The following is a 25,971-nucleotide window of genomic DNA, read 5'->3' on the forward strand; positions in this document are numbered from 1 at the left end:
GCACTAAAGGGAAGCATAGCCAAATGACTGACAGGGACTGGGACAGATACAATCTATGATCAGCCAGAAAAGTATATGAGGTTACTACCTACACTCAATCAGCATTTATTTGCAACAACCCCACCTTGAGTCATCAGTGAAGACTGAACCAGAGACTTTCAGCTCAGGCTTATTACTTGTGCTATTAGCTGGTAGTAGTAGAAGTCTTATGCTCTTTGTGGACCAGCCACTATTGGCAGACATGTTACACTTAGCTAGAGTGTTATAGGAAAAAAACCACACAAATTTTAATCATCACAGTGCTGAATAAGTATGTGTCTGCACTACAGAAGCTGTGCTTAAAGCCTAAGTTTATTTTACAACTTTCAATACTAAAACAGGGCAAACGAATTAGACACACTGTGACTGCTCACCACATACTTTCTAACTGCTCAATACACACAGATTTTGCTAACATTTTTCATTACAATTTTAGTAAAGGGAAACATCTGTTTCCTCTCTCAAAAAGTACAATCCATCTTCCAAGCTGCCACATGCCTTTGAAATTTCATGTTTATCAACACTCTGCTCTCTTCCAGAATAAGAGCAGCACAGAGAACCATCCTTGCAAAAAAAAATATATCTATATATTCCAATAGCATTTTTTTTTAAATTATTCCAGTTTTTTAAAAAGTCAAAATCTGTGAAACACACACAAAATGAATCTAAAGTATGTTACAGGGTAACAAAGTAAATGACACATACTCTTTGAATACAAAGTTATTTATAGTTCACAAAAATAAGCTCTCCTCCATTGTGAATTTTGTAGCAAAATGTACATTGTACATGAATATTCTCATTAAAATTTCAGTTATTCATGACAATGACTACAACTGACAGATCCCAGAGAATGACTTCAGCACAAATACTCCAGTATGACCACGTATGATCTGCCTAAAATAGTAGCTTTTCCCCACCTTTTCCCTTGTGCATTAATTGAAGTAAAAATAAAATAAATAAAAGCCTCATTAATATCTTGGACAGAGACTTCTTTTTTAATGGCCAAATGCATAGTGCTGCTTTACTACTCAGTAAGAAAACTTCAATAAAGGAGGAAATGTGTATATTAATGTCCAGAAAGGGAATCAACTAATGACTCATCAGCATTCTTCAGAGCTCATCTGAAGGCCTCTTCTGTCCGTAAGTCTCATTCACTTTCCTTCTTCCAAGACCAGTGACTGGGTTGTGTTACTACTGCCTGCAAGTGTCATGAAAAGCCTCTAGTGTTCGGAAATCTCTCCACGTGGGTGGAAGGCCATCCTGCAAAAACTTTCCACAGCGCTGGCATGGAGCCTGGAACAGCTTTATGTAACTTCTTAACCAGGTCTAAAAAGAAAAGCATAGTGAGAAATTAAACAAACTAGATATGGATGCTCCCCAGTGTTATCATTCCAGTCAAACAAAATTATACTGAGCATCGAGAACCTACCTTGGTTTGGGCCCAGAAAGATATACAGTGATTTTATAGAAATGGAAGCATGCAGAAAATCACAAGGTCACAAGACAGCTGATTTTCCATTTTGCTGGAGTCCCTACTCTCTCTCATTAAGCAACTTTGTAAACAGAAATTCACGCTGTGAGAAGAAGGTATTTGTAGCTAAAGGGTCACCATGGACAACCAATGCTCCTCACATTCCAACTGACATAGGATTATGCTTGATCATTCTCCGATACTTGTGTCCTGGTAACTTGGATATTGGTTTCTTTCTTTCTGTTATTCCTCTACCATGCCTCTGTGCAGTCACAGTGCAGAAACCTGAACTCTTCATAGATGAAGATACAGTATATGACTTTCACATCGGGTTAACTAATTTTCTTTCTAATGTGGTTTGAACATAGTATTTTTATGACCAATAAGTACTATAAAATCTTATATTTGATGACACTTCTACAAAAGAAAAAATGTTGTCAAGTGATAAACAGCAAACAACAGCTTAAAACATTCCCAAGTAAAGGTTTTGTCTCTTAACTGGGTTGTCATACATAAGAATGAGCATTACATAACTCAATTCCAAACTCAAGGAGATATGCAACTAAAAAACTCAAGACAAGCAGATTCACACCATGAAGGATGCACATGAATCTTGTCATTTAAATTCCTACTGAATTACATCAATAAGAGAAAATTGTTCTCTGAAGAAGAGGTCAAGTGAATTTATTGAAACAAATCCTTCCATCCTCATCAGAGCCTTCTCTATAGCAGCAGAATTTAAGGCAGTCAATAACTTTCCTCAAAAAGAGCTAGATCATCTCCGGGTTTAGCAGTAATTAGGGACATGGGCAACAGAATACTATAGGTAAGCTGCTGCTATTTACTTCAGCTCTGTTGGACTTAGCCTGCACCACAGAAAATCAAATTTTCTGAACTATAATATAGAGATAAGTAAATGAAATTAAATTGTACACTTAAGAAACACCTTTTGAAAGAAAAATAATGTTCTTCATTCCTGTTGGAAAATTAAGACTACACTACATCCTGTCAAATGGACTGAACACCTGACATGTAAAAGGACTGACACATTGATACTTGTGATGAGCTTGTGTTTTTGCTTTGTTAAAGTTTTCAGTAGTGTTTGATCAAATCAATACGACAGGTCCACAGCAAAAGCAAATGTGCTACCAGTTCTCAAAACATTAATTTTCAGGTACATGCTGCAACATGGATTGGACCAGTAAGGCCTACTTTTGCCATTTTGGAGCTGAAGAATCTTATTGTAAGATGCGCCCTAATAGAAAAGCGCTTTACACAAGTATTTTAGCTTAGTGGCCATTTTATAAATTAATTAATTAAATGCAACAGGTAAAGGAGTTCAACTGTTTTGAAATCAGACTTCTAACAACTGGAACATGAAAGAGCAATTTACAACTTTCCACATGTAAATCTAAGTTTTCTCCAGGAGTGGTGGAGACTGATGGTAGACAAAGCAAACTGGATCCTGATTTTAAAAAATGCCCATGTCTCTATCACTTGTTCTGGACAATTATAAAAAAGTTGAAATAAATTTTATGAGCAGTGAAAAAGTGTTTCTTCGACAGTAGGTGGGGTAGATTGAGCCCTAGCTGTTTTCCACTGCCAAACTATATCCTGCCAGAAGGAGTACTGAATAAGGAACCATTGTTCTTACTCACCAGACAGCAGTACAGTTTATACAAAAATCTGTTTTTACAAACAAAATTATAAATATATTCGAAGTTCATATATGCTGAATTGAAATGTGTATATTGAGACAGATTGTTTTAAATAAATTAGGTAATTCTTAATAAACAGTATTACTTAATAATTAAGATATTTCTTTCTGGTAAAACTGTGGCATAGGTTTGTGTGTGTGTGCGTGCATGCGTGAGTGCGCACTTTTCCTTTCTTGATTCTGAGAGCCAGTCTGTGCCAGCTATGACAAGAATTATGCCAGAGGTGCATGGTCCCTGAGGAACCAGGTATGAGCTGAAGACTGATGTAGCAAAGTGGAGTGCCAGCCAGTGCCCTACCAACATGTCCTCTCCCATCCCTCAATGTGCACTCTATGCCAGAAGGTGCGGTTAGTAAAAGACATGGCTCTGCTGGTTTTAAGCCAGTGAGGGGTTCTCCTCAAAAGGGAATTCTCTGCTGGCCAACGACAGCCAGAATCCATCTCTTTTACATTGCTTGAGTCCAAAGGGGACAGATCATAACTGAGAATCTGGCCTCATTTGCATGTTAGTTTCAGAGCTGACCCCAGACCAGCTTCGCAGATAAGATTCAGCAAGCAAACATTGAGAGCTATAATGAGTTATACAGCTGCATACAGGAATCTTCGAATACCATCCATCCCAGTGTACTGAGAACGGCACTATTTACTTTAAAGAGTATTAATTACAAATAACATTGGTTACCTTCTTCAGTTGTGAGACCTGAGGGAATTTAGTAAATAATTATTTTTAACCACTTTCAATATGGGAAATTACTCTGTGTAACAAACTGCCTGGTATCAATCATTCTCACCAGGCTGAAGTCCAGCTGGAAGAAATTCTTTTAAAATAAGCTTACCATGAAGGATCTGACCACCACATCTGGCATCTGGGGCAGCTGGTAATGCAATAAAGCAGTGGTTGCATGATCTGTCACCTGTGCCACAGACAGAAAGGAAAGACCTCCTTATTAATTCATTATTTCAGACAAAGATGTGTTACTTTAAATGGAAACAGCATAACATCTCAAAGGGAAGATGTGAAGAAAGAATTACATGACACCCAAGATATTCAGATAGCAACACAAAGATGTTTCTGTGGCTCTCTCAAACACAGTCCCATTCTTTAGCTCTCTACACAAGAGAATTCATTGAGACACAAATGTAATTAGTGTTTTCATACACAAATACTAAAAACTAAAAGCACCTTTACAATGCAACACCATGGTAATAGCTAATAATATAGGGAAGAAGCATGGTTTAAGTCATTAAAGAAGGGGGCTAGAAGCCAGGAGAAATAGGTTCTATTCCTAATTCTGCTAATGACTCACTGAATGACACTGGGCAAGTCACTTAATTTTTTTATGCCTCAATTTACTGACCCACCTTTGTAAGCCTGTCATAAATATAAAGGGAAGGGTAACCACCTTTCTGTATACAGTGCTATAAAATCCATCCTGGCCAGAGGCAAAACCCTTTCACCTGTAAAGGGTTAAGAAGCTAAGATAACCTAGCTGGCACCTGACCCAAAATGATCAATGAGGGGACAAGATACTTTCAAAGCTCGGGGGGGGGGGGGGGGAGAGACAAAGGGTTCTGTCTGTGTGATGATTTTGCCGGGGAGAGATCAGAAATGCAAGCCTTCCAACTCCTGTTAAGTTAGTAAATAATCTAGCTAGAAAATGTATATTCCTGTTCTTGTGTCTTTTTGTAACTTAAGGTTTTGCCTAGAGGGATTCTCTATGTTTTGAATCTGATTACCCTGTAAGGTATTTACCATCCTGATTTTACAGAGGTGATTCTTTTACCTTTTCTTTAATTAAAATTCTTCTTTTAAGAACCTGATTGCTTTTTCATTGTTCTTAAGATCCAAGGGTTTGGACCTGTACCAATTGGTGAGAATTATTATCAAGCATTACCCAGGAAAGAGGGTGTAGGGCTTGGGGGGATATTTTGGGGGAAGACGTCTCCAAGTGGTCTCTTTCCCTGTTTTGTTTTACACGCTTAGTGGTGGCGGGATACTGTTCAAGGACAAGGCAAAGTTTGTATCTTGGGGAAGTTTTTAACCTAAGCTGGTAAGAATAAGTTTAGGGGGTCTTTCATGCAGGTCCCCGCATCTGTACCCTAGAGTTCAGAGTGGGGAAGGAACCTTGAAAAAGGCACTTCGAGATCCTTAGCTGGAAAGCACTACAGAGGTTTTCTATATAACTTATTATGATCAGCAGAAATCTGGAGAAAGTAGTGTAATATTCAAAAAAAGCTACATCAAGGAATTTGCTTCACTTGTATTTTAGCCTTCTACAGTGAAGAAGAGTAGCATAATACCCTCTTGGCTGTGGCTCTACAAGGAAACCCCATGTAGCACTACGGGATCATTAACAAGCTGAACCACTAGCAAGCAGCTTCAGAGGAAAATCTTAAGTGTTCTCTTCTTTATAGGCCTACATTTCCTTTTTGCCACTTTTCCTACGTTTTATGTTCCCTTAAGTCATGTTGATTTACTCTATGGAGGAAAAGATCTACAGTAATGAAGCAGAGAACTCACTAACATTATTCATACACAAATTTCCCTTTTCTGGATGAGGGAAATTATTTTCAAGTTTCAATTCCAATACCAAATTTAAGTTGTCTAGGTAGACAATCTTGTGGTAAAAGGAGTGGAAGACCTCTTAAAAGTCAAGCTATTTTATACTATTTTAAAAAAATGATTCCACTCTTCCCCACAAAGATTTCATATTTGACAGTATTATTTATGTGTATAGTACCACATTTTAATGGAAAAATGGATACCCTCTTCTAACAAGAAAGGAAAGAAAACATAATTCTTAAAGTCCCACTTAAGGTTGTTTACATCAAACTGATACAGATTTAGCACTCTTCTTGGTCTCCTCTGTAACCAAGAATCCACAAATATGTTCATGGTCTACTTACTAACTTACATGGGGAGAAGGTTTCTGATAGCAGGGGGCTTTTTAATCTACCAGACAAAGTCATGACAAGAGCCAATGGCTGGAAGTTGAAGCCAGACATATTCAGACTGAAAATAAGATGCAATTTTTGTTCGACAGTGATGGTACTTAACCATTGGGACAAATTTACCATGGCTGTGGTAGACACTCCACCACTGAAGCCTTTACATCAAGACTGAGGGGCTTTCTAAAACATATGCTGTAGCTGAACCACCACGTATGGGCTTGATGCAGGAATTATTGGTGGAATTCTCCTGCTTATGTTATACAAGAAGTCAAACTGATCCCTTCTGACCTTAAAAATCTATCACTATGATCTTACGGTGCTTACTAGCATCACCCTGGATATAAGAATATCAAATTATATCACTGTCCAGTGGTTAGTTGTGTTCTTGTCGTTTTTTCAAGAAAGAGACGAGCTCCTCTCTAATTCACACAGTGCGGTTGGTTGCCTCAAACTTCCTATACCGTTAGTTGGACCAATGTAGCCTATTTTTCATCAAGCCCAGTTTTAAAGCATATTTAACTTAAACTAATACCATGAAAAATACTAATTTATTTGGGCCAGATTCTGCCATCAATTATTCATGCAGACTAATACCTTATTCTGAAAATAGCACCACTGATTAAAATGGTACTACTTATGGAGTAAATTGCTGCTGACTGTGAATAAGATTATCAGAATCCAGCCCTTCGATTGTAAACTCTTTAGGGCAGGGACTACATTCTCCCATGAGTGTACGGCGCAGAACACAATGAGGCCCTGACCCTAGCTGGGTTTTTTGGGAGCTACCACAATATAATGATAATTAGCAATAAAATAGTTAATTATTAATGACAAAGAATAGTAATTTACAGCTTCCTAACTTAAACCAGTCATTCCTTTAATTAAATCTCATGGATTATGTTAACCTCTTCACACTTCAAATCCTATGAACTATTTGATTTTTTTATTTTTTTTTTTTTAAAATAGCACTTAGATTTATAGGACAGTACCAGACTAAAAAAACAGGCAGTTCTAAAGATATTTATGAATAACAGTTCCCCTTCTGATGATACTTCTACCTCTAACGAACAGTGTTTTTCCCCCAAAAAACAAAGTTGTTTTCTCTCAGCATTGAAGATGTGGGGCAATATTGCCATTAACAAATTCAAATTCACTGGCTACATTGGCATAGCTGCACATATGCTGTTCCTATTGTGATGTAAAGCTAATGAGATTCCACAGAGAGATAAAAGCCATGCCAGCACTGCTGGAACACTATTAATGTTTTCTGAACAAAAAGGAGGCGATTCATACCATAAGCAAGTGCTGATAAAGAAAAAAAATGCTTCTAAAAAGATCAAAGTGGGTGTCAAACTTTGGGAAGAGGAGGGGAGGAATAACACCCCCCAAAAGTAGCAACAAACATTGTGATGCTGAATAGAGCAAAGAAAAGAGATGCAAAAATGTCAAACTGTCTAGTGGGTGGGGGGTGGGGACCAAACAAAACCCAACAAAACAGAGTTGAAAAAACAAAGCACAAACTGTCCAAGATTAAAAAAAAATTAAAAAGGAAGGTAACAGATCAATGCAGAAGGCTTTACTAATGGAAATATCATTTCACGCCAAAGCAAAGAAAACAGCACATGCACCAGCTCATTTTTGGGATATTTTTTCCTCCATCCAAGTTGGAGTTGCAAGATAATTTATTTTGTGTGTTGAACAACATTTTGTATCTACAGGACTTGTTTTATTAACTTCTCTTTTATAGTTATCTCTTCTCTACACTATCTAACAACATTTCTGTTCCCCTCACCTGTCCCTTTTCCAGATTAGGTTGTCTTCTAGTAGACAAACTGATTAGACAACTACTACTCTGAGTCGCAGAAAAAACTCTTCCAAGAGATTTTACAAAAAAGCGTCAATTGTCACAATTCACCTTCTGGAAAATACCTGAGAGTTTTTCCAAACAAAATGAAAGATACACTATTGAAGTTAAAGACAAGTTTTGCTAAATGAAATATTTATCATTTAACCAGACACATTCACATTTTACAGCAGAGTCTCAAAGCAAAAAAGGACTCTAGTTACAATAAAAATTGACTGGTAGAGACTTGCTCTTGGGTCCTGTCTTCTGAATGAACTTACATTTCTACTGGACTGGATGAGCAGATTTTGGTTTACCAAAATACAATTGTGTTTAAATTTGAATAGAAGCACTTTCCCTCTTGTTAGCAGTTATTTAGATTGATCTCTGGCACCAAACTTAACTTTTTTGGTTCATTTCTGTTTCCAAACTGCTTATAAATGTACACAGCTTGAATGCATATCTTTCTTCCAGTCTAGAGAGATGCCTGCATTCTGAGTTCAAACCACAGATCACCAGGCTTCCGTTGGATCAAACCTAATCTTTAACATGACTTTATGGGAATGAAATTTTCAATACTTTTTATCTAAGAATAACAATTAGGTCCCCGCCAGCAAGTAGAGTTGTCTGGGTATCTGCTCACTCTGAGAAACTACATGCGGAGCACAGATGGCTGCTCAGCAGTAGAGTGAAAAGGCAGGTACTCCCTAGTTCCTTATCGCATCTGACAGCTCAGCTTGTTTGCTTGGTAACGTTGAAAATAGCTCATGAGATCAACACACAGTGATAGCAACAAACAAAAGCCTTGCTGTTTGTCTGAACCAACCCATCCTCAGCCTTTCTCCAAAATTTCTTATCCACTCAATGTACTACAAAAGGCACTAGTATATTATTATTCCTGGAGGTTTCACTTTTCAGAAGGGGACAGTATCCAGGAATGAAAAAATATCAGAATTTCCAGTGTTGCAGATTCATTTAAAAAGTACAATCTTGTTTATGGGTGGGTAAGGGTAAATAAGTGCTTCCACAAATTATGACAAAAAACACAAAGGTAGGGGTGTTACTTTGCACTATTATGAAGGGGACCTATTAAATAGTCTGGTTTCTTACTATTAAGGTTGACAGGGGCTTAAAGAACTAATAACATAGGATGTTAGAGTATAGGAATTACTATACTGGATTATACCAGTTGTTCCTCTGTTGTAGTATCCTGTCTCAGAGTGGCCAGTAACAATTTTTAATGTGCTGCCTTTCAATTTAATTTAATGCCCCTTTGCTCTTATATTATTGAAAAGAGTAAAGAATACTTAGAGATGAATGAGAGGCAAACAGCTCCTATCTTCTCAATTTCTCTTTCAGGAAAAACCCTGAGAATCCCATAATATAGGGGAGCAAAAGCACTTTGGTGAGGTCACAAAACACAGAAAAGAAGAAACAACATATTCATACATAAGCTTTAGGGCTGTCGAATGATTTTTAAAAATCACAATTAATTGTGAGATTAAAAACAATCAAGATTAATCGCAGTTTTAATTGCACGGTTAATAAGAAAATACTATTTATTTAAATATTTTGGATGTTTTCTACATTTTCAAATATATTCATTTCAATTACAACTCAGAATACAAAGTGTACAGTGCTCGCTTTATATTATTTTTTATTACAAATATTTGCAATGTAAAAAAACAAAAGAAACAGTATTTTGTAATTCACCTCATATAAGTACTGTAATGCAATCTCCTTATTGTGAAAGTGCAACTTACAAATGTAGAATTATTATTATTTTTATATAACTGCATTCAAAAACAAAACAGTGTAAAACTTTAGAGCCTATAAGTCCATTCAGTCCTACTTCTTGTTCAGCCAATTGCTCAGACAAACAAGTTTGTTTACATTTGCAGGAGATACCGCTTCCCGCTTCTTATTTACAATGTCACCTGAAAGTGAGAAGAGGCGTTCGCATGGTACTGATGAAGCCGGCATCTCAAGATATTTATGTGCCAGATGTGCTAAACATTCATTTGTCCCTTCATGCTTCAACCATCATTCCAGAGGACATGCTTCCAGGCTGATGATGGGTTCTGCTTGATAACGATCCAAAGCAGTGTGGACTGATCCCTGTTCATTTTCATCAACTGAGTCAGATGTCATCAACAGAAAGTTGATTTTCTTTTTTGGTGGTTCGGATTCTGTAGTTTCTGCATCAGAGTGTTACTCTTTTCAGACTTTTGAAAGCATGCTCCACATCTCGTCCCTCTCAGATTTTGGAAGACACTTCAGATTCTTAAACCTGGGGTCGAGCGCTATAGCTACCTTTAGAAATCTCACACCGATACCTTCTTTGTGTTTTGTCAAATATGCAGTGAAAGTGTACTTAAATCGAACAACATATGTTGGGTTGTCATCAGAGACTGCCATAACATGAAATATATGGAAGAATGCAGGTAAAGCCACGGTGCAGGAGAGACACAATTCTCCCCCCAAGCGGTTCAGTCATAAATGTAATTAATGAATTATTTTTTTAACAAGCATGATCAGCGTGGAAGGATATCCTCTAGAATGGTGGCCAAAGCATGAAGAGGCATACGAATGTTTACCATATCTGGCACATAAATACCTTGCAACACTGGTTACAAAAGTGTTTTGTTTTTGAGTGCAGTTATGTAACAACAACAAAAACCTACATTTGAAAGTTGCACTTTCACGATAAAGAGATTGCACTACAGTACTTGTATGAGGTAAATTGCAAAATACTATTTCTTTTATCTTTTTGACAGTGCAAATATTTGCCATAAAAATAATATAAAGTGAACACTGTACACATTGTATTCTGTGTTGTAATTGAAATCAATATATTTGAAAATGCAGAAAAACATCCAAAATATTTATAATAAATTTAAATTGGTATTCTATTGTTGTTTAACAGGGTGATTAAAACTGCGATTAATCATGATTAATTTTTTAAATCAAGTTAATTTGTTTTGAGTTAATCGCTTGAGTTAACTGTGATTAATTGACAGCCATAATAAGCTTGTATTCTTAGCAGCTCAGGTTTTGACATAGCTCACATGCATATGCGCCGTAAGAAATAAGCCTGGAAATATTGAACTTGGAGGAGAGAAAGACCACTTCTTCATCATGGAACCAAAGAGCCTTGAGGCTCAGAGAAATCCAGGAAGGAATGGGAGATGCCTCTGTCTTCATGAACAAGGTCAGCTCCCAGACTACTGCACTGGGCAGCACAGCATGGGGAGGAGGTGACCAGCCCTCTGTGGAGAAAGAAGTGGTTCGGGACTATTTAGAAAAGCTGGACGAGCACAAGTCCATGGAGCCGCAGGCGCTGCAACCAAGTGTGCTAAACGAGTTGGCGGATATGATTGCAGAGCCATTGGACATTATCTTTGAAAACTCATGGTGATCGGGGGAAGTCCCAGATGACTGGAAAAAGGCTAATATAGTGCCCATCTTTAAAAAAGGGAAGAAGGAGGATCCTGGGAACTACAGGCCAGTCAGCCTCACCTCAGTCCCTGGAAAAATCATGGAGCAGGTCCTCAAGGAATCAATTCTGAAGCACTGAGAGGAGAGGAAAGCGATCAGGAACAGTCAGCATGGATTCACCAAGGGCAAGTCAAGCCTGACTAATCTAATTGCCTTCTATGACGAGATAACTGGCTCTGTGGATGAGGGGAAAGTGGTGGACATGTTCTTCCTTGACTTTAGCAAAGCTTTTGACACGGTCTCCCACAGTATTCTTGCCAGCAAGTTAAAGAAGTATGGGCTGGATGAATGGACTATAAGGTGGATAGACAGTTGGCTAGATTGTTGGGCTCAACGGGTAGTGATCAATGGCTCCATGTCTAGTTGGCAGCTGGTATCAAGTGGAGTGCCCCAAGGGTTGGTCCTGGGGCCGGTTTTGTTCAATATCTTCACAAATGATCTGGAGGATGGTGTGGATTCCACCCTCAGCAAGTTTGCAGACAACACTAAACTGGGAGGAGAGGCAGATATGCTGGAGGGTAAGGATAGGATACAGAGGGCCCTAGACAAATTAGAGGATTGGGCCAAAAGAAATCTGATGAGGTTCAACAAGGACAAGTGCAGAGTCCTGCACTTAGGACGGAAGAATCCCATGCATCACTACAGACTAGGGACCGAATGGCTAGGCAGCAGTTCTGCAGAAAAGGACCTAGGGGTTACAGTGGACGAGAAGCTGGATATGAGTCAACAGTGTGCCCTTGTTGCCAAGAAGACCAATGGCATTTTGGGATGTATAAGTAGGGGCACTGCCAGCAGATCGAGGGACGTGATCGTTCCCCTCTATTCGACATTGGTGAGGCTTCATCTGGAGTACTGTGTCCAGTTTTGGGCCCCACATTACAAGGAGGATGTGGAAAAATTGGAAAACGTCCAGCGGAGGGCAACAAAACTGATTAGGGGACTGGAACACATGACTTATGAGGAGAGGCTGAGGGAACTGGGATTGTTTAGTCTGCGGAAGAGAAGAATGAGGGGTGATTTCATAGCTGCTTTCAACTACCTGAAAGGGGGTTCCAAAGAGGATGGATCTAGACTGTTCTCAGTGGTAGCAGACGACAGAACAAGGAGTAATGGTCTCAAGTTGCAGTGGGGGAGGTTTAGGTTGGATATTAGGAAAAACTTTTTCACTAGGAGGTTGGTGAAACACTGGAATGCGTTACCTAGGGAGGTGGTGGAATCTCCTTCCTTAGAAGTTTTTAAGGTCAGGCTTGACAAAGCCCTGGCTGGGATGATTTAGTTGGGGATTGGTCCTGCTTTGAGCAGGGGGTTGGACTAGATGACCTCCCGAGGTCCCTTCCAACCCTGATATTCTATGATTCTGTGGTGTGTTCTAAAGTAGGCAGCTCTCAACAAGAAAAACAACAAAAGATTGAAGTTCCTTAAGTAACTGCTTCCTCAGTATAGTATGGTAGGATACAGGAGTTTTCCTGAGGGTAGGGTTTGGTGGCTGTGTCAAAAACCTCTGAAAACCAAAAATATTTAAACTGCTTGGTTTTCTTATTTGGACTTGATCAGACATTTAATCTTTGCTTAACCAGCTACTTAAATACAGCCAAGTACTGATCATGGAAGCAAGCAATCAGCCAGGTGATCCTCGAACAGTCCGTCTCCTCTCTTTGAGCAGGCATCATCAGTAGTCCAGTATTCAGCTCACGCACACATTGTTTTATTCAGATATTATAGACAAGAATACATCTTCATACATTACAATACTTGTGTGTCCTTGTAATGGTGACAATTGTGCCCTAAACTTCATTAGTTTGGGACTGCAAACCTCTTAGATAAAGACCCGGATGCACAGCAAGAAATGCAAATAGCATCAGGCACTGTCAGTGATGTACTACTGTCTCTCCTCCCTGAAAGAAACTAGCATTTGAAAATTTGGAGAAATAGAACCCCGAACACTAGGATATATATGACTACTCAAAGCACTCTTTTGTGGAAGGCATATTTTCGTTCCTATGTTCAATTCTCCTGTGGTTGCATCGTGCTTGTCTTGTTCTTGCAGGATTTTTTTACACTGTAATTTTTAGACTGTGATCATTTCCTTACATTACAAGCAGCTTGTTGAATAAAAGACAGAAGCATGATTAAAACATGTACATATGCATTCAGGTCTACACACTCTATTTTATCATCCATAATGCCCTCCTACCGCTAGATATTTTAAAGATCATGACTAACTGCACAAAGGAAAAATCTAAGCAACTGTTTAACAATTAACCAGAAAATACTGGAACTAGCTTGTTTGCTGGTTTTGCCAACTATCTTTGAAATCTCTTGAAGCTTGGGTTCAAATGTAGGTAGGATCTCAAAGAAGAAATCTAAAGGATTGTTTAGTCCCTGCTGTACAACCAACTTGCAGTCTGACTACTGTGAATCTCTGTTTAGGGTAGCCCACTATTAGGCTACCAGGTGTGCTGTAGGACAAGACTGAATTGGCAGGAATACACGTGAGTTTACATGGTGCCTATGGATCAAATAGCTAATTGGGGGGTGTGGGGGAAGAGAAGGAATAAATTACATTAGACAGATAAACTATATCTTGTTACTGAAGGGCTCAACTGATAGTTAAGGGTAGAAGTTAGCTACTGGTAGAGTGTTTCATTCACTACACTACAATAAAAATAACTATACTGTCCTTTTTCCTTCTACTTTCCCTCTGAATGAGAAGCTATGAAGCTTGCTCCAGTCACGACAATATTTTCCTTCAAGTCACCTACTTGGCATTCCATACCCCTCACCTCTATTTTTCAGATTTCACAGCAAAATTTAAACAGTAAATATTTCTAAATTTCTTGTCTTATTCCTCCTCTTAGGTTACTGAATGAAGACATGTGAGGTGTTAAAATAGGGAGGTTAAAGAGCAAAACAGTCACCGCACCTGCTGAGTTTAAATGTCAGAAAAATATGGAAACAAGTAAACCTTTTCTTTATTGTTTGTGGTTTTGCCCTTTCAAATATTCCCCCCTTATTTTTAAGTTCCATTCTCTGAGACTAACCCTGCTGGTAGATTTGGTGGCTATAAAAGCTTATTCACCCCAGGACGAAGTTCAAGAAGTCTCCAGGGAACCTTAGTAAATGACTGTACATTTTAGCAGTAATGGGCCCACTGGGAGTTCTCCCCCTTGGTATTATACACACATGGGTATCCTGTCTAATAAGGAGGAGAGAAAAGGCTTGCTGACACAGCCAACGGTTGCAGACGAAAGTCAGGACAAATTTAGCTTCATTTGACAGGGTTGGATAAAGGATCACAGGTCTCTGGTCCTTAACCTAGAAAGTCACGCTGCAGTCCTGTGAAAATTTGACAGGTTTGCAGCTTCCATGAGCAGATATCTTGTGAGCTCCAGATGTTGTTATATTGTCATTGAAGAGAGTTTGGGAACTACGTCCAGCTTTTTAAAAATAAATGTCCCTGCCCTTCAAAGGAATGATGGATTCTGCAGCATTAAAGGAAACGGACACAGTCAAAGGGCTTCCCAGCCTCTTTGGTGGAAGTAATTGTTGCTTTTCTGAGAAGGTGAAAACTGAGCCATTTCCACAAAGGGTCAACACTGATTGCACACAGAGAAAGATTTCATGGACATACAGATATGTTGTGACATGGGTAGACAGACAGAGATAAATTCAAAAAATGGTGGGAACACATTTATTCTGGAGACTTAAGAGTGCCAGACTAAAATCACTTCTCCAATACTACTTTATCTGATATCCTTTAGCTCATGTTGCTATATCATTATTTCAATGTATTAAAAAGAATTTGATGGGAGCATAACTTCATCAGAGAATAAAGAAAGCAAAATCACAGCATTTTCCACCAGCTGTTTAGAAATGTTGACTATATTTTTCTAGGTCCTAGTTTTAACTTATTTCCCTATTAGTGCACAGTTATAGGCTCCGCTACTGATTCTCAGGAAGAAATGATATCTTGCATTTCTATAATGTTTTTCATCCAAGGAACTCGAAGCAATGCAACCAAGATTCAGAGCTCCTGTGAGGTAGGAAAGTATCATCCCTATTTTAAATATAGGGAAACTGATCCACAGAGAGGTTAAGTGATTACTCCAGGTAGCACAGTGAGCTAGTGGCAAAGCTGGGAACAGAACTCAAAAACCCCTGCGTAACAGACCGTCGCTCAAGCCATTAGACAACACTTCCTCCCTCCAGCAACCATGTGTTTCTTATTTTAAACTAATCCGTTTTATATTATTTGATTAGTTTTCCTGGATAGGAATGATAAATAGTAATTTAATATTCAGATAATTTAATTCTATTTCAATTATGAATGAAAAGTTGTAGACTATTTGCAATGAAAAATGAACATAAGAACAGCCATACTAGGTTAGACCAATGGTCCATCTAGCTGAGTATCCTCTCTTCTGATAGTGGCCAATGCCAGATACCTCAGAGGGAATGAGCAGAACAGGCAATCAGTGAGTGATCCATCCCGTCATCCACTTCCAGCTTCTGGCAGCCGGAGACTAGGGACATCCAGAGCATGGGTTTGCATCCCTGACCATCTTGGCTAATAGCCATTGATGGACCTATCCTCCATGAACTTATCTAATTCTTTCTTGAATCCAGTTATACTTTTGGCCTTACAAGTTCCACAGGTTAACTGTGTGTTGTATGAAGAAGCACTTCCTTTTGTGTGTTTTAAACCTGCTTCCGATTAATTTCATTGGGTGACCCATGACTCTTGTGTTATATGAAGCAGTAAATAACATTTCCTTATTCACTTTCTCCATACCATTCATGATTTTATAGACCTCTAACATATCCCCCCCTTAGTTGTCTCTTTTCCAAGCTGAAAAGTCCCAGTCTTTAAGCTCTCCTCACAGGGAAACTGTTCCATACCCTTAATCATTTTTGTTGCCCTTCTCTGTACCCTTTCCAATTTTAATATATCTTTTTTGAGACAGGGAGACCAGAACTGCACGCAGTATTAAAGGTATGGATTTATGTGTCAGTTTTGGTGGGTTTATTTCCTATACAGCCCCTAGATAGATATGAGATGGTTAAAGTTTCTTTTCACTACTGATATGTATTCAGCACTCTACATATTTCATTGAATTTAATTAACTTAATATTTTAAAAGAAAATTTATTGAGTTAATTGTGCTGCAATGACAGTGCTAGAGAACAAAGACTTACCCCTCTCCTGTGGGTAATGGGATGTGAACAAAGGAAGTACAGGCTTCTCCCATACTTTCTCACCAAACTACCTCACCTCTGACCTGACGGGCCACCACCTAGGAGGGAGGGGAAGTCCACTGTACATGCTTAAACTTCTGGATTGAACTGAGACTGCCAAACTAATTTTTGTGGTCATTTTGCACCTAGATACTACTCTGATTATTGCCCTATAAATATCTTAGTTAGAAGCTCGGTAAAATTACAAGGCCAACTAGCATCCAGTGTGATGGTGGCTATTATGTGGATTCCTAACAAGTAGGAACTGTACTGAGACTTCCAACTTGCTTCACTAACTATTATGCAGCCATTGGGCTGGCTTTGAACTGGTGGCATAAACTGTAAAAGAATTCCTCATCTTTTTACCAATTATATTTACAGTTTAGAATGTGTAGCTGATACTTCTACCCACTTGTCAAACTGATTACACTAAGCTGAGAACTATTACTAAGTATGTTGGTTGGTCCCTTTTAAAAATATATTCTAAATTAAACATCTAAGGAATGCCTATTATGATGATTTGCAATACATTTATTCCCAAAATGTAGTTGGCACTGTACAAACATATAGGAAGATGCAGCCTCTTTCTCTTGAGATCATAATGTAAAACACATGGAGAATTTCAGAAGACATACTTAATTGCAAAAACCTAAATCTGTTCCATTGCAATAATTACTTCAAAGCATTATTGATAAAGGATTATTAAGATTAATTCTGCACTAACTTACTTTCCACTGCATTCTTCTCTCCCTGACATAGGAAAGAAAATATTTTTGTGGACAGAGAAGAATTAACTGATTAAAGAATCCTTTACCTGTCTCTAGAGTAAAGAAAGAGCTACAGTGGTATTCTTTCTGGCTTAATACTAGTCAGGGAGGGACTGCTACCTACCTCCCAAAAAGCTGCCCCCTTTGATCTTTAGCGGGTTAGTATCATAGGTCAAAACTGCTTTTCTTTTGACTGCACATGAAATTCTGGGAGGGAGTTTGGATTTTTGGGAACATTTATGCCCAAATACAGGTGATATATCTTTAGTTTTGACCCCTGCTTTTATGCCCTTTAGAGTCCCTGACCCATAGTTGTTATACAAACTACAGAAGTAGATGAAAGGAATATAGTAGCTTGAGCCTTAAATTCCTTGAACTGTGGTTTAAATGTAATGAAATTGTAATTTAAAGCCAGTTCAGTTTGAACTTACAACATTTTGGCCAGAGGTTTTCATAGAGAAATTTTATTTCACTTGCCTTGGAAAAAAAAAAAAAAAAAGCACAATGTCTAAAAGTGTCTTCAAACTCTTGGCAGGTTTATACTTACTGGGCTTATTTTTGTCTCATACCATTCTCACATACGTGGAATGCCCCTGATTTCAGTGGAATTACTTTAGTTTACAGGAGCATGAGAGGACAAACAGGTCCAATAGCTAGCTTTAAGGTAAAATTTTCAGAACTGCCCAAGTCCCACTGACTTATTAAAATTAAACTTCAAGAAGAGGAATGTGTGGACTTTGTTTCAGAGAAGTTTGGAAATGGTGCCTGTTGACTTCCCTCCCCATAGAGGGTGCACTTTTTCCTTTAAACTGAGAAAGCAGAAGAATAGAATTTTAGACTTCAACTACTTAGAAAGAATTAATCAAACTAAAGCTCAAAAGTAAATAAGTAAAAAAAATGTTTTCTCAGGCTAGAGAGGAGAAAGTCCCATAGTTTGGACCCTGATCACCATGGCTAGGGTCAGAGATATGCCAGGATATAAGTGTAAAGTAATCTGAGAACAAAAAAAAGTGTATCCTATTTTTGTCCTATTTACTATCTTCAATCATTGGAGATTGTATTTTGTTCTTTGCAAGCCGTGATGGAAGTTTTATAGTCACATTTAAGATGGCTGACAAATAACACAATACCTAATTGCTTTTGCAAAGTGTTTGTCTATTCAAAATCAAGAAGTTCTGCAAGACACAGAATCCACATTTCTCTTATAGGCACTGGGTAGAAAGTAAATGGTGTCGGACTTACCTTCTGAAAAACCTGATAGTTGGATTTGGACCATATGTCAACCTGTAGTAAGAAAAAAAAAATATATATATATATATATATATATATATATATATATATATATATATATATATATATATATTATATTTATATTTATATTTATATATTCTTATTCTATATATATACACACACACACTACCACACGTGGATTCAGATGAACATTTTATTAGACTAAGATTGGTCTTGAAAAAAATCTATAATCCTCGATCATCAGAAATAAGCAGTCTAAACAAAGAGACAGAGGAGCATATTTGTTTCTTAACATTACCTTGGTTTCCAGTGTGCAGGCTGATAGGGATTGCTCAACCTCAACAGAATGTTTTAGGATTTTTCTCTTGCATTCACTCACTGGACTTTACTAGGTTAAATTGAGTTTATGCTACTGAGTTAACTGCTCCAAAAACTAGACTATAAAGCCACTCTGCTGTCCTCTTTCTAATCTGTCAAGACTCACCTAAATTGCCTAAAGGAAATTACCAACTGATAATGGCTAGATGGAGGGCCAGTAAAGACTTCCAATATTTATTTGTATATATCTATAGAGATCTCTTATTTATATTTAAAAAGTGTCAGGGGCATCTATATTTTGTTGAGTCTTCAGCCAGTTGTTGGTGATTTCCTATTACTAAAACTAGATGGGCTGGCACACAAAATTGACACATTTAGCACTATTAATTGAAGTGATATTAATAAAGGAAGCCAAGTTTTTTGTATCTCATGCTGAAGATATACTTGAATCCTTGGCACTAAGGATTTAACACAAGAAAACTTGTCATCTGTGAAATTCCACTGTGAAGGCTGCACCCTTCATTATCCTTTAGTATTCAACTACAGACATTTCACATACAGACAATTAATAAAATGAGTTATTGTATATTTTTATTGTATTTTTAATATGGTAGAATGGAACCTTGAGTGCTTTGGTGCTAGGCTACCTAATAAATATTAAAAGGAGTTTCCTCTGAAATATTATACTGCCTAGCCCTTTCCACTTGTTCTACCGCCCATATGCATAGACAACTTCCTCTGACTTCAATAACAGTTGTGTGGCTTTAGTTATATACACATATGGGCTGCAGGATCCTGTGGGATACAACAAGAAAAAGAGTAGTGCAGGACTTTTAAAGTGGTGTCTACTAACAATGTTGTTCTAACTTGGTTTTAACCACTATGTGCTCAGTCTGACAGTTGAGATATTCATAATGTCGTTTCCTAAAATGGGCAGTGGTATTTTCCACATAAATAATGTTTTCTATTATCTCAGTTTCATGACCCAGCATTTCTGAGCTAATTTTACAATAAGAGGAATAAAGTGAGGGACATTTGATATATACGTATGATAGACCATTGTAGAGTCTCAGAACAACAAAACCCATTTCACATATGTACACTGTTAGAATGCCTAGAGGTTTTCAGTTCTCAAGGGTGGTTTATACACCATATGAATCAGAAGAATTTTATACAATAAGGTCCACACTTAAAAAAAATCAATCTGTCCTATAAGGTTATTTTGCATTTCTACGTCACCATTAATCAGTAAATCCCTCAAAATGCTTTACTTGCAGTAGGCACATGACTATCTAAGGTATTATATGCCCCAACGATGGACACATAACCACCACCCTATACTGGAAACCTACTGAGCGCTATACTTACGTACATGCCTCCAGCTTCCATCCAGGACATACCACACGATCCATTGTCTACAGCCAAGCTCTAAGATACAACTGCATTTGCTCCAATCCCTCAGACAGAGACAAACACCTACAAGATCTCTATCAAACATTCTTAAAACTACAATACCCACTTTCTGAAGTGAAAAAACAGACTGACAGAGCCAGAAGATTACCCAGAAGTCACCTACTACAGGACAGGCCCAACAAAGAAAATAACAGAACGCCACTAGCTGTCACCTTCAGCCCCCAACCAACCTCTCCAGCGCATCATCAAAAATCTACAACCTATCCTGAAAAATGATCCCTCACTCTCACAGATCTTGGGAGACAGACCAGTCCTCACTTACAGACAGCCCCTCAACCTGAAGCAAATACTCTCCAGCAACCACACAACAAAAACACTAACCCAGGAACCTATCCTTGCAACAAAGCCCGATGCCAAATCTGTCCACATATTTATTCAAGTGACACCATCATAGGACCTAATCACATTAGCCACGCCATCAGGGGCTTGTTCACCTGCACATCTACCAATGTGATATATGCCATGATGTGCCAGCAATGCCCCTCTACCATGTACATTGGCCAAACTGGACAGTCTCTATGCAAAAGAATAAATGGACACAAATCTGACATCATAACATTCAAAAACTGGTAGAAGAACACTTCAACCTCTCTGGCCACTCAGTAACAGACTTAAAGGTGGCAATTTTGCAACAGAAAAGCTTCAAAAACAGACTCCAACGAGAAACTGCTGAGCTTGAATTAATATGCAAACTAGATACCATTAACTTGGGTTTGAATAGAGACTGGGAGTGGCTGGGTCATTACACATATTGAATCTATTTCCCCATGTTAAGTAACCTCACACTTTCTTTTCAACTGTCTAAATGGGCCATCTTGATTATCACTACAAAAGTTTTTTTTCTCCTGCTGATAATAGCTCATCTTAATTAATTTAGCCTCTTACTCCACCTTTTCATGTTCTCTGTATGTATGTGTGTGTGTGTATATATATATATATATATATATTTTCTTACTATATGTTCCATTCTATGCATCCGATGAAGTAGGCTGTAGCCCACGAAAGCTTATGCTCAAATAAATTTGTTAGTCTCTAAGGTGCCACAAGTGCTCCTGTTCTTTTTGTAGTATCCGAGCGACTCAGTGTCTTTAATATTCTGACCATGTATTTAAAGACTACTCGTGAAAGCAGGGTCTTGCAAGTTATGCTTAAGCTCAAACAAAAGCTTGATGTGGGAATTAATGGGTGATAGTCTATGACCTGCATCATGCTTAAAATGAGACAGTCATAATGGCCCCTTCCAGCCTTAAAAAACAAAGAAACAAAAAATATGTTATCTTCTAGAATTCTCCTATGAAGTGGGTATATATTATCCCCATTCTACAAGTGGGGAAACTGAAGCACAAAGAGGTTAAGTGACTTGCTCAAGTTCACAGAGCTGCAACAGATTTCCAGAAGTCTGACTTTGTACTGGTTTTGGCCATTAGAAAGCTCTGCCCCAACCTTCACACACATCTAAGAAGGGATCTAATGAAATAAAACATTCCTTGTTTTGCAATGAATAAGGCATACGGTGTTTAAGTTTCATTTTATTAAAGCTGTAGTATGAAATCTCATAAATAAGTCCTGTTGAACCAATGTGCCACCTCAGAGCCAGCAAGATCTCCTAAATTCATTTGTAGGAGATTGTGCTGATCTATGTGAATATTTATCAGCTTCAGCTTGTCTCTATAACAAGGGCATTTCTTCTAATCTTTTGCTGGTCCTGTGTCCACGAGTAAGTGATTCAGCAACAATTGACACAGAACACATTTAGCTGAATTAAGTGAGAGGACTGGTCTACAGGAACCAAATAAAATACCCCTTTGAAAACTGTACTTAGATTTCCAAACAGGTGGGGGTGTTTCTGTTTTGTTTTTTTGTTAGGCTAGATTTAAGGTTGTGGGTACTGAACCTATCTGTGGTTTCAATGCCTTTTACTTTTCAACAATATAGGAGCTAAAAACACCAAACAAATAGGAGTTAAGGTTGCACTTCTCAAACAAGGGACTGATTCACACATTTACACAAGCACAACTGATATGCTAGTGCAATTTTAACACAGCCTTCAGAATACACTGTCTCGGTGGAGGTAGCAACGATGGCAACTTCCTCCCTCCTTTCCTGACCTCCAGCTTATTTCCTATTACTATAGGGCCTCATATAGTCATAATTTCTCATCTGCAAATCTTATCATGGAAATCACACTTATTGCAGAATTGTGCTGTAGAGATATGTAGCTTTCATTTTAAAAATATCATTTCTAACCTTTATGGTTGGGTAGAAAACATCAAAAACATGAATTAAAAGTAAAATGCTGCAGGGAGTCTGATGTGTGGCCTGATCCATTCACTTCTGTCAGAACCCTGTGGACTCCATTGTTCTGCAGCCATAGAAATTGGCATTTTCCCCAAATACTATGGAATTCAGCATTTCTGCCACTGAATTTACTGTTTTGTTGTAGCTATGTGCCCAGCATTTTGTCTTCTCTCTCCCTGCCCTTCTTGGACCTACATGCAGCTGTGTCTTGCGCCCCAACTTTCCCCATAAAGGGGAATTAATGGGATTAAAGTGCATGTTCTTCCATGGAGCCAGGCAGCAGAGAGTAAAAGGTGTTAGAGTGGGCATGTCCAGCTTGTAGCCAGGAAGTGGCAGGAGCCAAAAGTTTGGGCTGTTGCATGGCCAACAGCATACCAGCTGAAGCCCAGTAAGCTGGGGAGGTAAAATTGCTGAAGACAGCTAAAAGCTCCCCACTCCGGAGGATGAAAGAGGTTCTGAGCTGGATTACTTGGCATTATGGGAGCCAAGAAATGGAGCTAGGACACCTGAAGAGAGTAAGGAAAAACCCATCCGGAAAAATAAACACGGTCTAAAATGAAGAATTTTACATCAATGAGTTTTTTTCAGCTATGAGCCAGTGATGTGTTTGAGTGTATATGGGTGGAAGATGGGAATTCAGGGTATTTAATGGCAGTAAAATAAACTAATATTGCTGTGGAATTTAAGGGTAGCTATGATTTTTGGTTCCATTGTGCCATGAAGTACACAGGGCCCTGGTTATTAGTTCTCTTGGGTAGCACCTAGATGGCCAAAAGAGGACTGGAGCTCTGTACAGAGGTAGACATGATATGTGCTCTCCCCTCCCCGCCAATAGCAACCTACAGCCCCAATCCTACAAAGATTTACGCTTGGGCTTAAATGTATAATTTTAACACTGCATTGGAGTTATCTTTAACATTTAGTTATATTATTGTTTATATATTTTAACAATTTTTTGTACACAAAGGAGAAATCAGACATTCTAAGTGTTTGGCAAGAAATAGGAACAGATCCTATTTACGAAGTTCTGCTGAAGTTTACATTCTTACATATAAACAGGTTAGTTTTGTTTGGTCAACCTCCTTCTTTAAAATAAATTATAGCTATACAATTATTTTGATTTTTTTTCTGTTATGGTAATGCTCAAAGGCTCCAATAATGATCAGAACTCCTTAGAAATGCATGGTCTCTGCTCCACAGAGATTTCACTAAATTGAAAGAAGTCACAGTAAGTGAGGGTAGGTTTACGGCAGCATTTCTCAAATGTGGCCACAGCCTCCTGTGCATATTTATTTGGTTTTCCTAAAGCTAATCAAGTATTTTAGGAAAAAGTGTGAGAGTGGCCTCCAGCAAGAGTTGGTGGCCATGCTCTGAGGCTACCAAAAAATGTGTCCTGAGAAACCCTGGTCTACAGTGCAATCATGGAATGAGATTGCAGCTTGTATGTATCTATCTGAGCTAGTTTTAATGTAAGTTGCTCAGATACTGAGTAGTGACGCTATAGGAGAGTGTGCTTAAGTGTGTGCTAGCTGCATGAGTAATTTAACCAGGGTTCTTGGCAGCCTTGTACAGACCTCACTGAATTGCACACTGCCACAGCTTCACTAAGCAGGTACCCGAGTTAGCTAGATTAAAGGTAGCTCAGCTATATCCACATGAGCGGTAATCACATCCTGTGATTGCAGTGTAGACATATCCCAAATGTGACAAAAGAGAAGGGGATTGAGATGGTGAAAGGAAGGGAAGTTGAGAGCAATATTAATAAGTTCACATGGTTACAGAGATTAGCAATCTATCTAAGTTAATAGTTCCCAATCATTTAAGAGTACTGTTTGGACTTTTTGGCCCCAGACCTAGACATGGTTAACTAGCCTACTTCTTGTAGATGTCAAAGCAGAAGTGGGTCTTGTGGAGGGATTTGGAGGGAGGAGAAGGTAGAGTGACCTTATGGATCAGTTCAAGAAGTATGTTTCATGCTTGAGAGTTGGCATGGAGTCAGTTGCAGGAGACTGGACAACTAGGCAGTCAAGGCTAGCATTACTGACAGAGCAGTGGGTGACATGATGACATACAAGAATGAAGAGACAGAGATAGAGAGAGAGTCAAAAAGGATGTTCAAGGTCAGGATGTGAAACTAACTTGATTTGGTGGTGGCAGGGAGTGCTAATGGCAGGATTTAGTGGGGAACGTGTCTGAGAAAGATGACATTAGCAGTTCCCTTTTGTATAACTGGTGAGAGGCAACACAGGAATAGGGAAAGGCAGTCTTACATTTTAGTAACAAATACGCATGCTTGTAAAGCTAACTACAATTTAAGACGCACAGAAAATTAATTTAGAGTTTGTTTTCTAGCTATTTTCATCTAACTGAATGTTGGTTGGTTGACTTGATTGATGGCAAAGCTTGTGTTATAATTGGAAAGCATATTTGTTATTCAGTTTCAATCTCCAGTGATGATCATTCTCTGAGCCAAATATATGATCCTCTCCAGTTTAATTCAAAATTTTTAAAAATTTCTATTTTAGATGCTGCATTTGGATGAATTTAACAGGTTCAGAATGTTCATTATTTGGCATGAATACTGAAAAACAGCAAAAGTAATAAATGTCTTATAGACCTGATGTTATCCAAGTTTAAAAAAACCCCAGCACACATGCAGGTATCTTAAATGACTGTCCACTTTTCTCCATGAAAAAAGAGGAATAAGGTAGGCGTACTAAAGAATGCATTGTTACAGATCTATTATTCGTCAACTTTTCACTTTCAATCAAGATACACATTTGTATCTAAAAAACTGCTGAAAGCACAATTTCGGGGCATCCTCTGCATCTGAATTAAACTGGGGCTTTTTTTTCCCAGTGCCCCACTCTCCCCACCCATCCCTAGTATAAGTAACAAGAGACCATTTTCTGAAGGTCGTCTGAACGATTTCAAAGGCGATAACAAATCAAAATGTTCCCTGCATCTAATATCAAACACGGCTGGTGCCAACACTTATTAAAGGAATCGGATTCAACCCCCCCTTCCACCCAAACACACACACATCCAGCTTTGAAGTGGAAAGAATGCAGGGATCAGAAATTACCCAAGAGACAGTTCTGGCTGTCTTT

At 38.4% G+C, this 25,971-nt stretch overlaps 1 protein-coding gene across 2 annotated transcripts in view; it reads right to left on the reverse strand.

Annotated features, from left to right (window-relative positions):
- Positions 1–238: 238 nt before the first annotated feature.
- MED27 (mediator complex subunit 27) overlaps positions 239–25,971 on the reverse strand; it is a 185,238-nt gene continuing 159,505 nt past the window's right edge. Inside the window, exons 6-8 of one of the 2 annotated variants that reach the window (XM_074974174.1) lie at positions 18,764–18,805; positions 4,064–4,141; positions 271–1,365 (exon numbers count right to left, since the gene is read on the reverse strand). In XM_074974174.1, the coding sequence (XP_074830275.1) occupies positions 1,231–1,365; positions 4,064–4,141; positions 18,764–18,805 (255 nt within the window). In that variant the 3' untranslated portion in view covers positions 271–1,230. Of the gene's footprint in view, positions 1,366–4,063; positions 4,142–18,763; positions 18,806–25,971 lie in introns of both variants that reach the window. The other variant, XM_074974175.1, reaches the window with a different exon arrangement.

Source organism: Natator depressus, chromosome 16, assembly GCF_965152275.1.
Source record: "Natator depressus isolate rNatDep1 chromosome 16, rNatDep2.hap1, whole genome shotgun sequence".
NCBI classification, from domain to species: Eukaryota; Metazoa; Chordata; order Testudines; family Cheloniidae; genus Natator; species Natator depressus.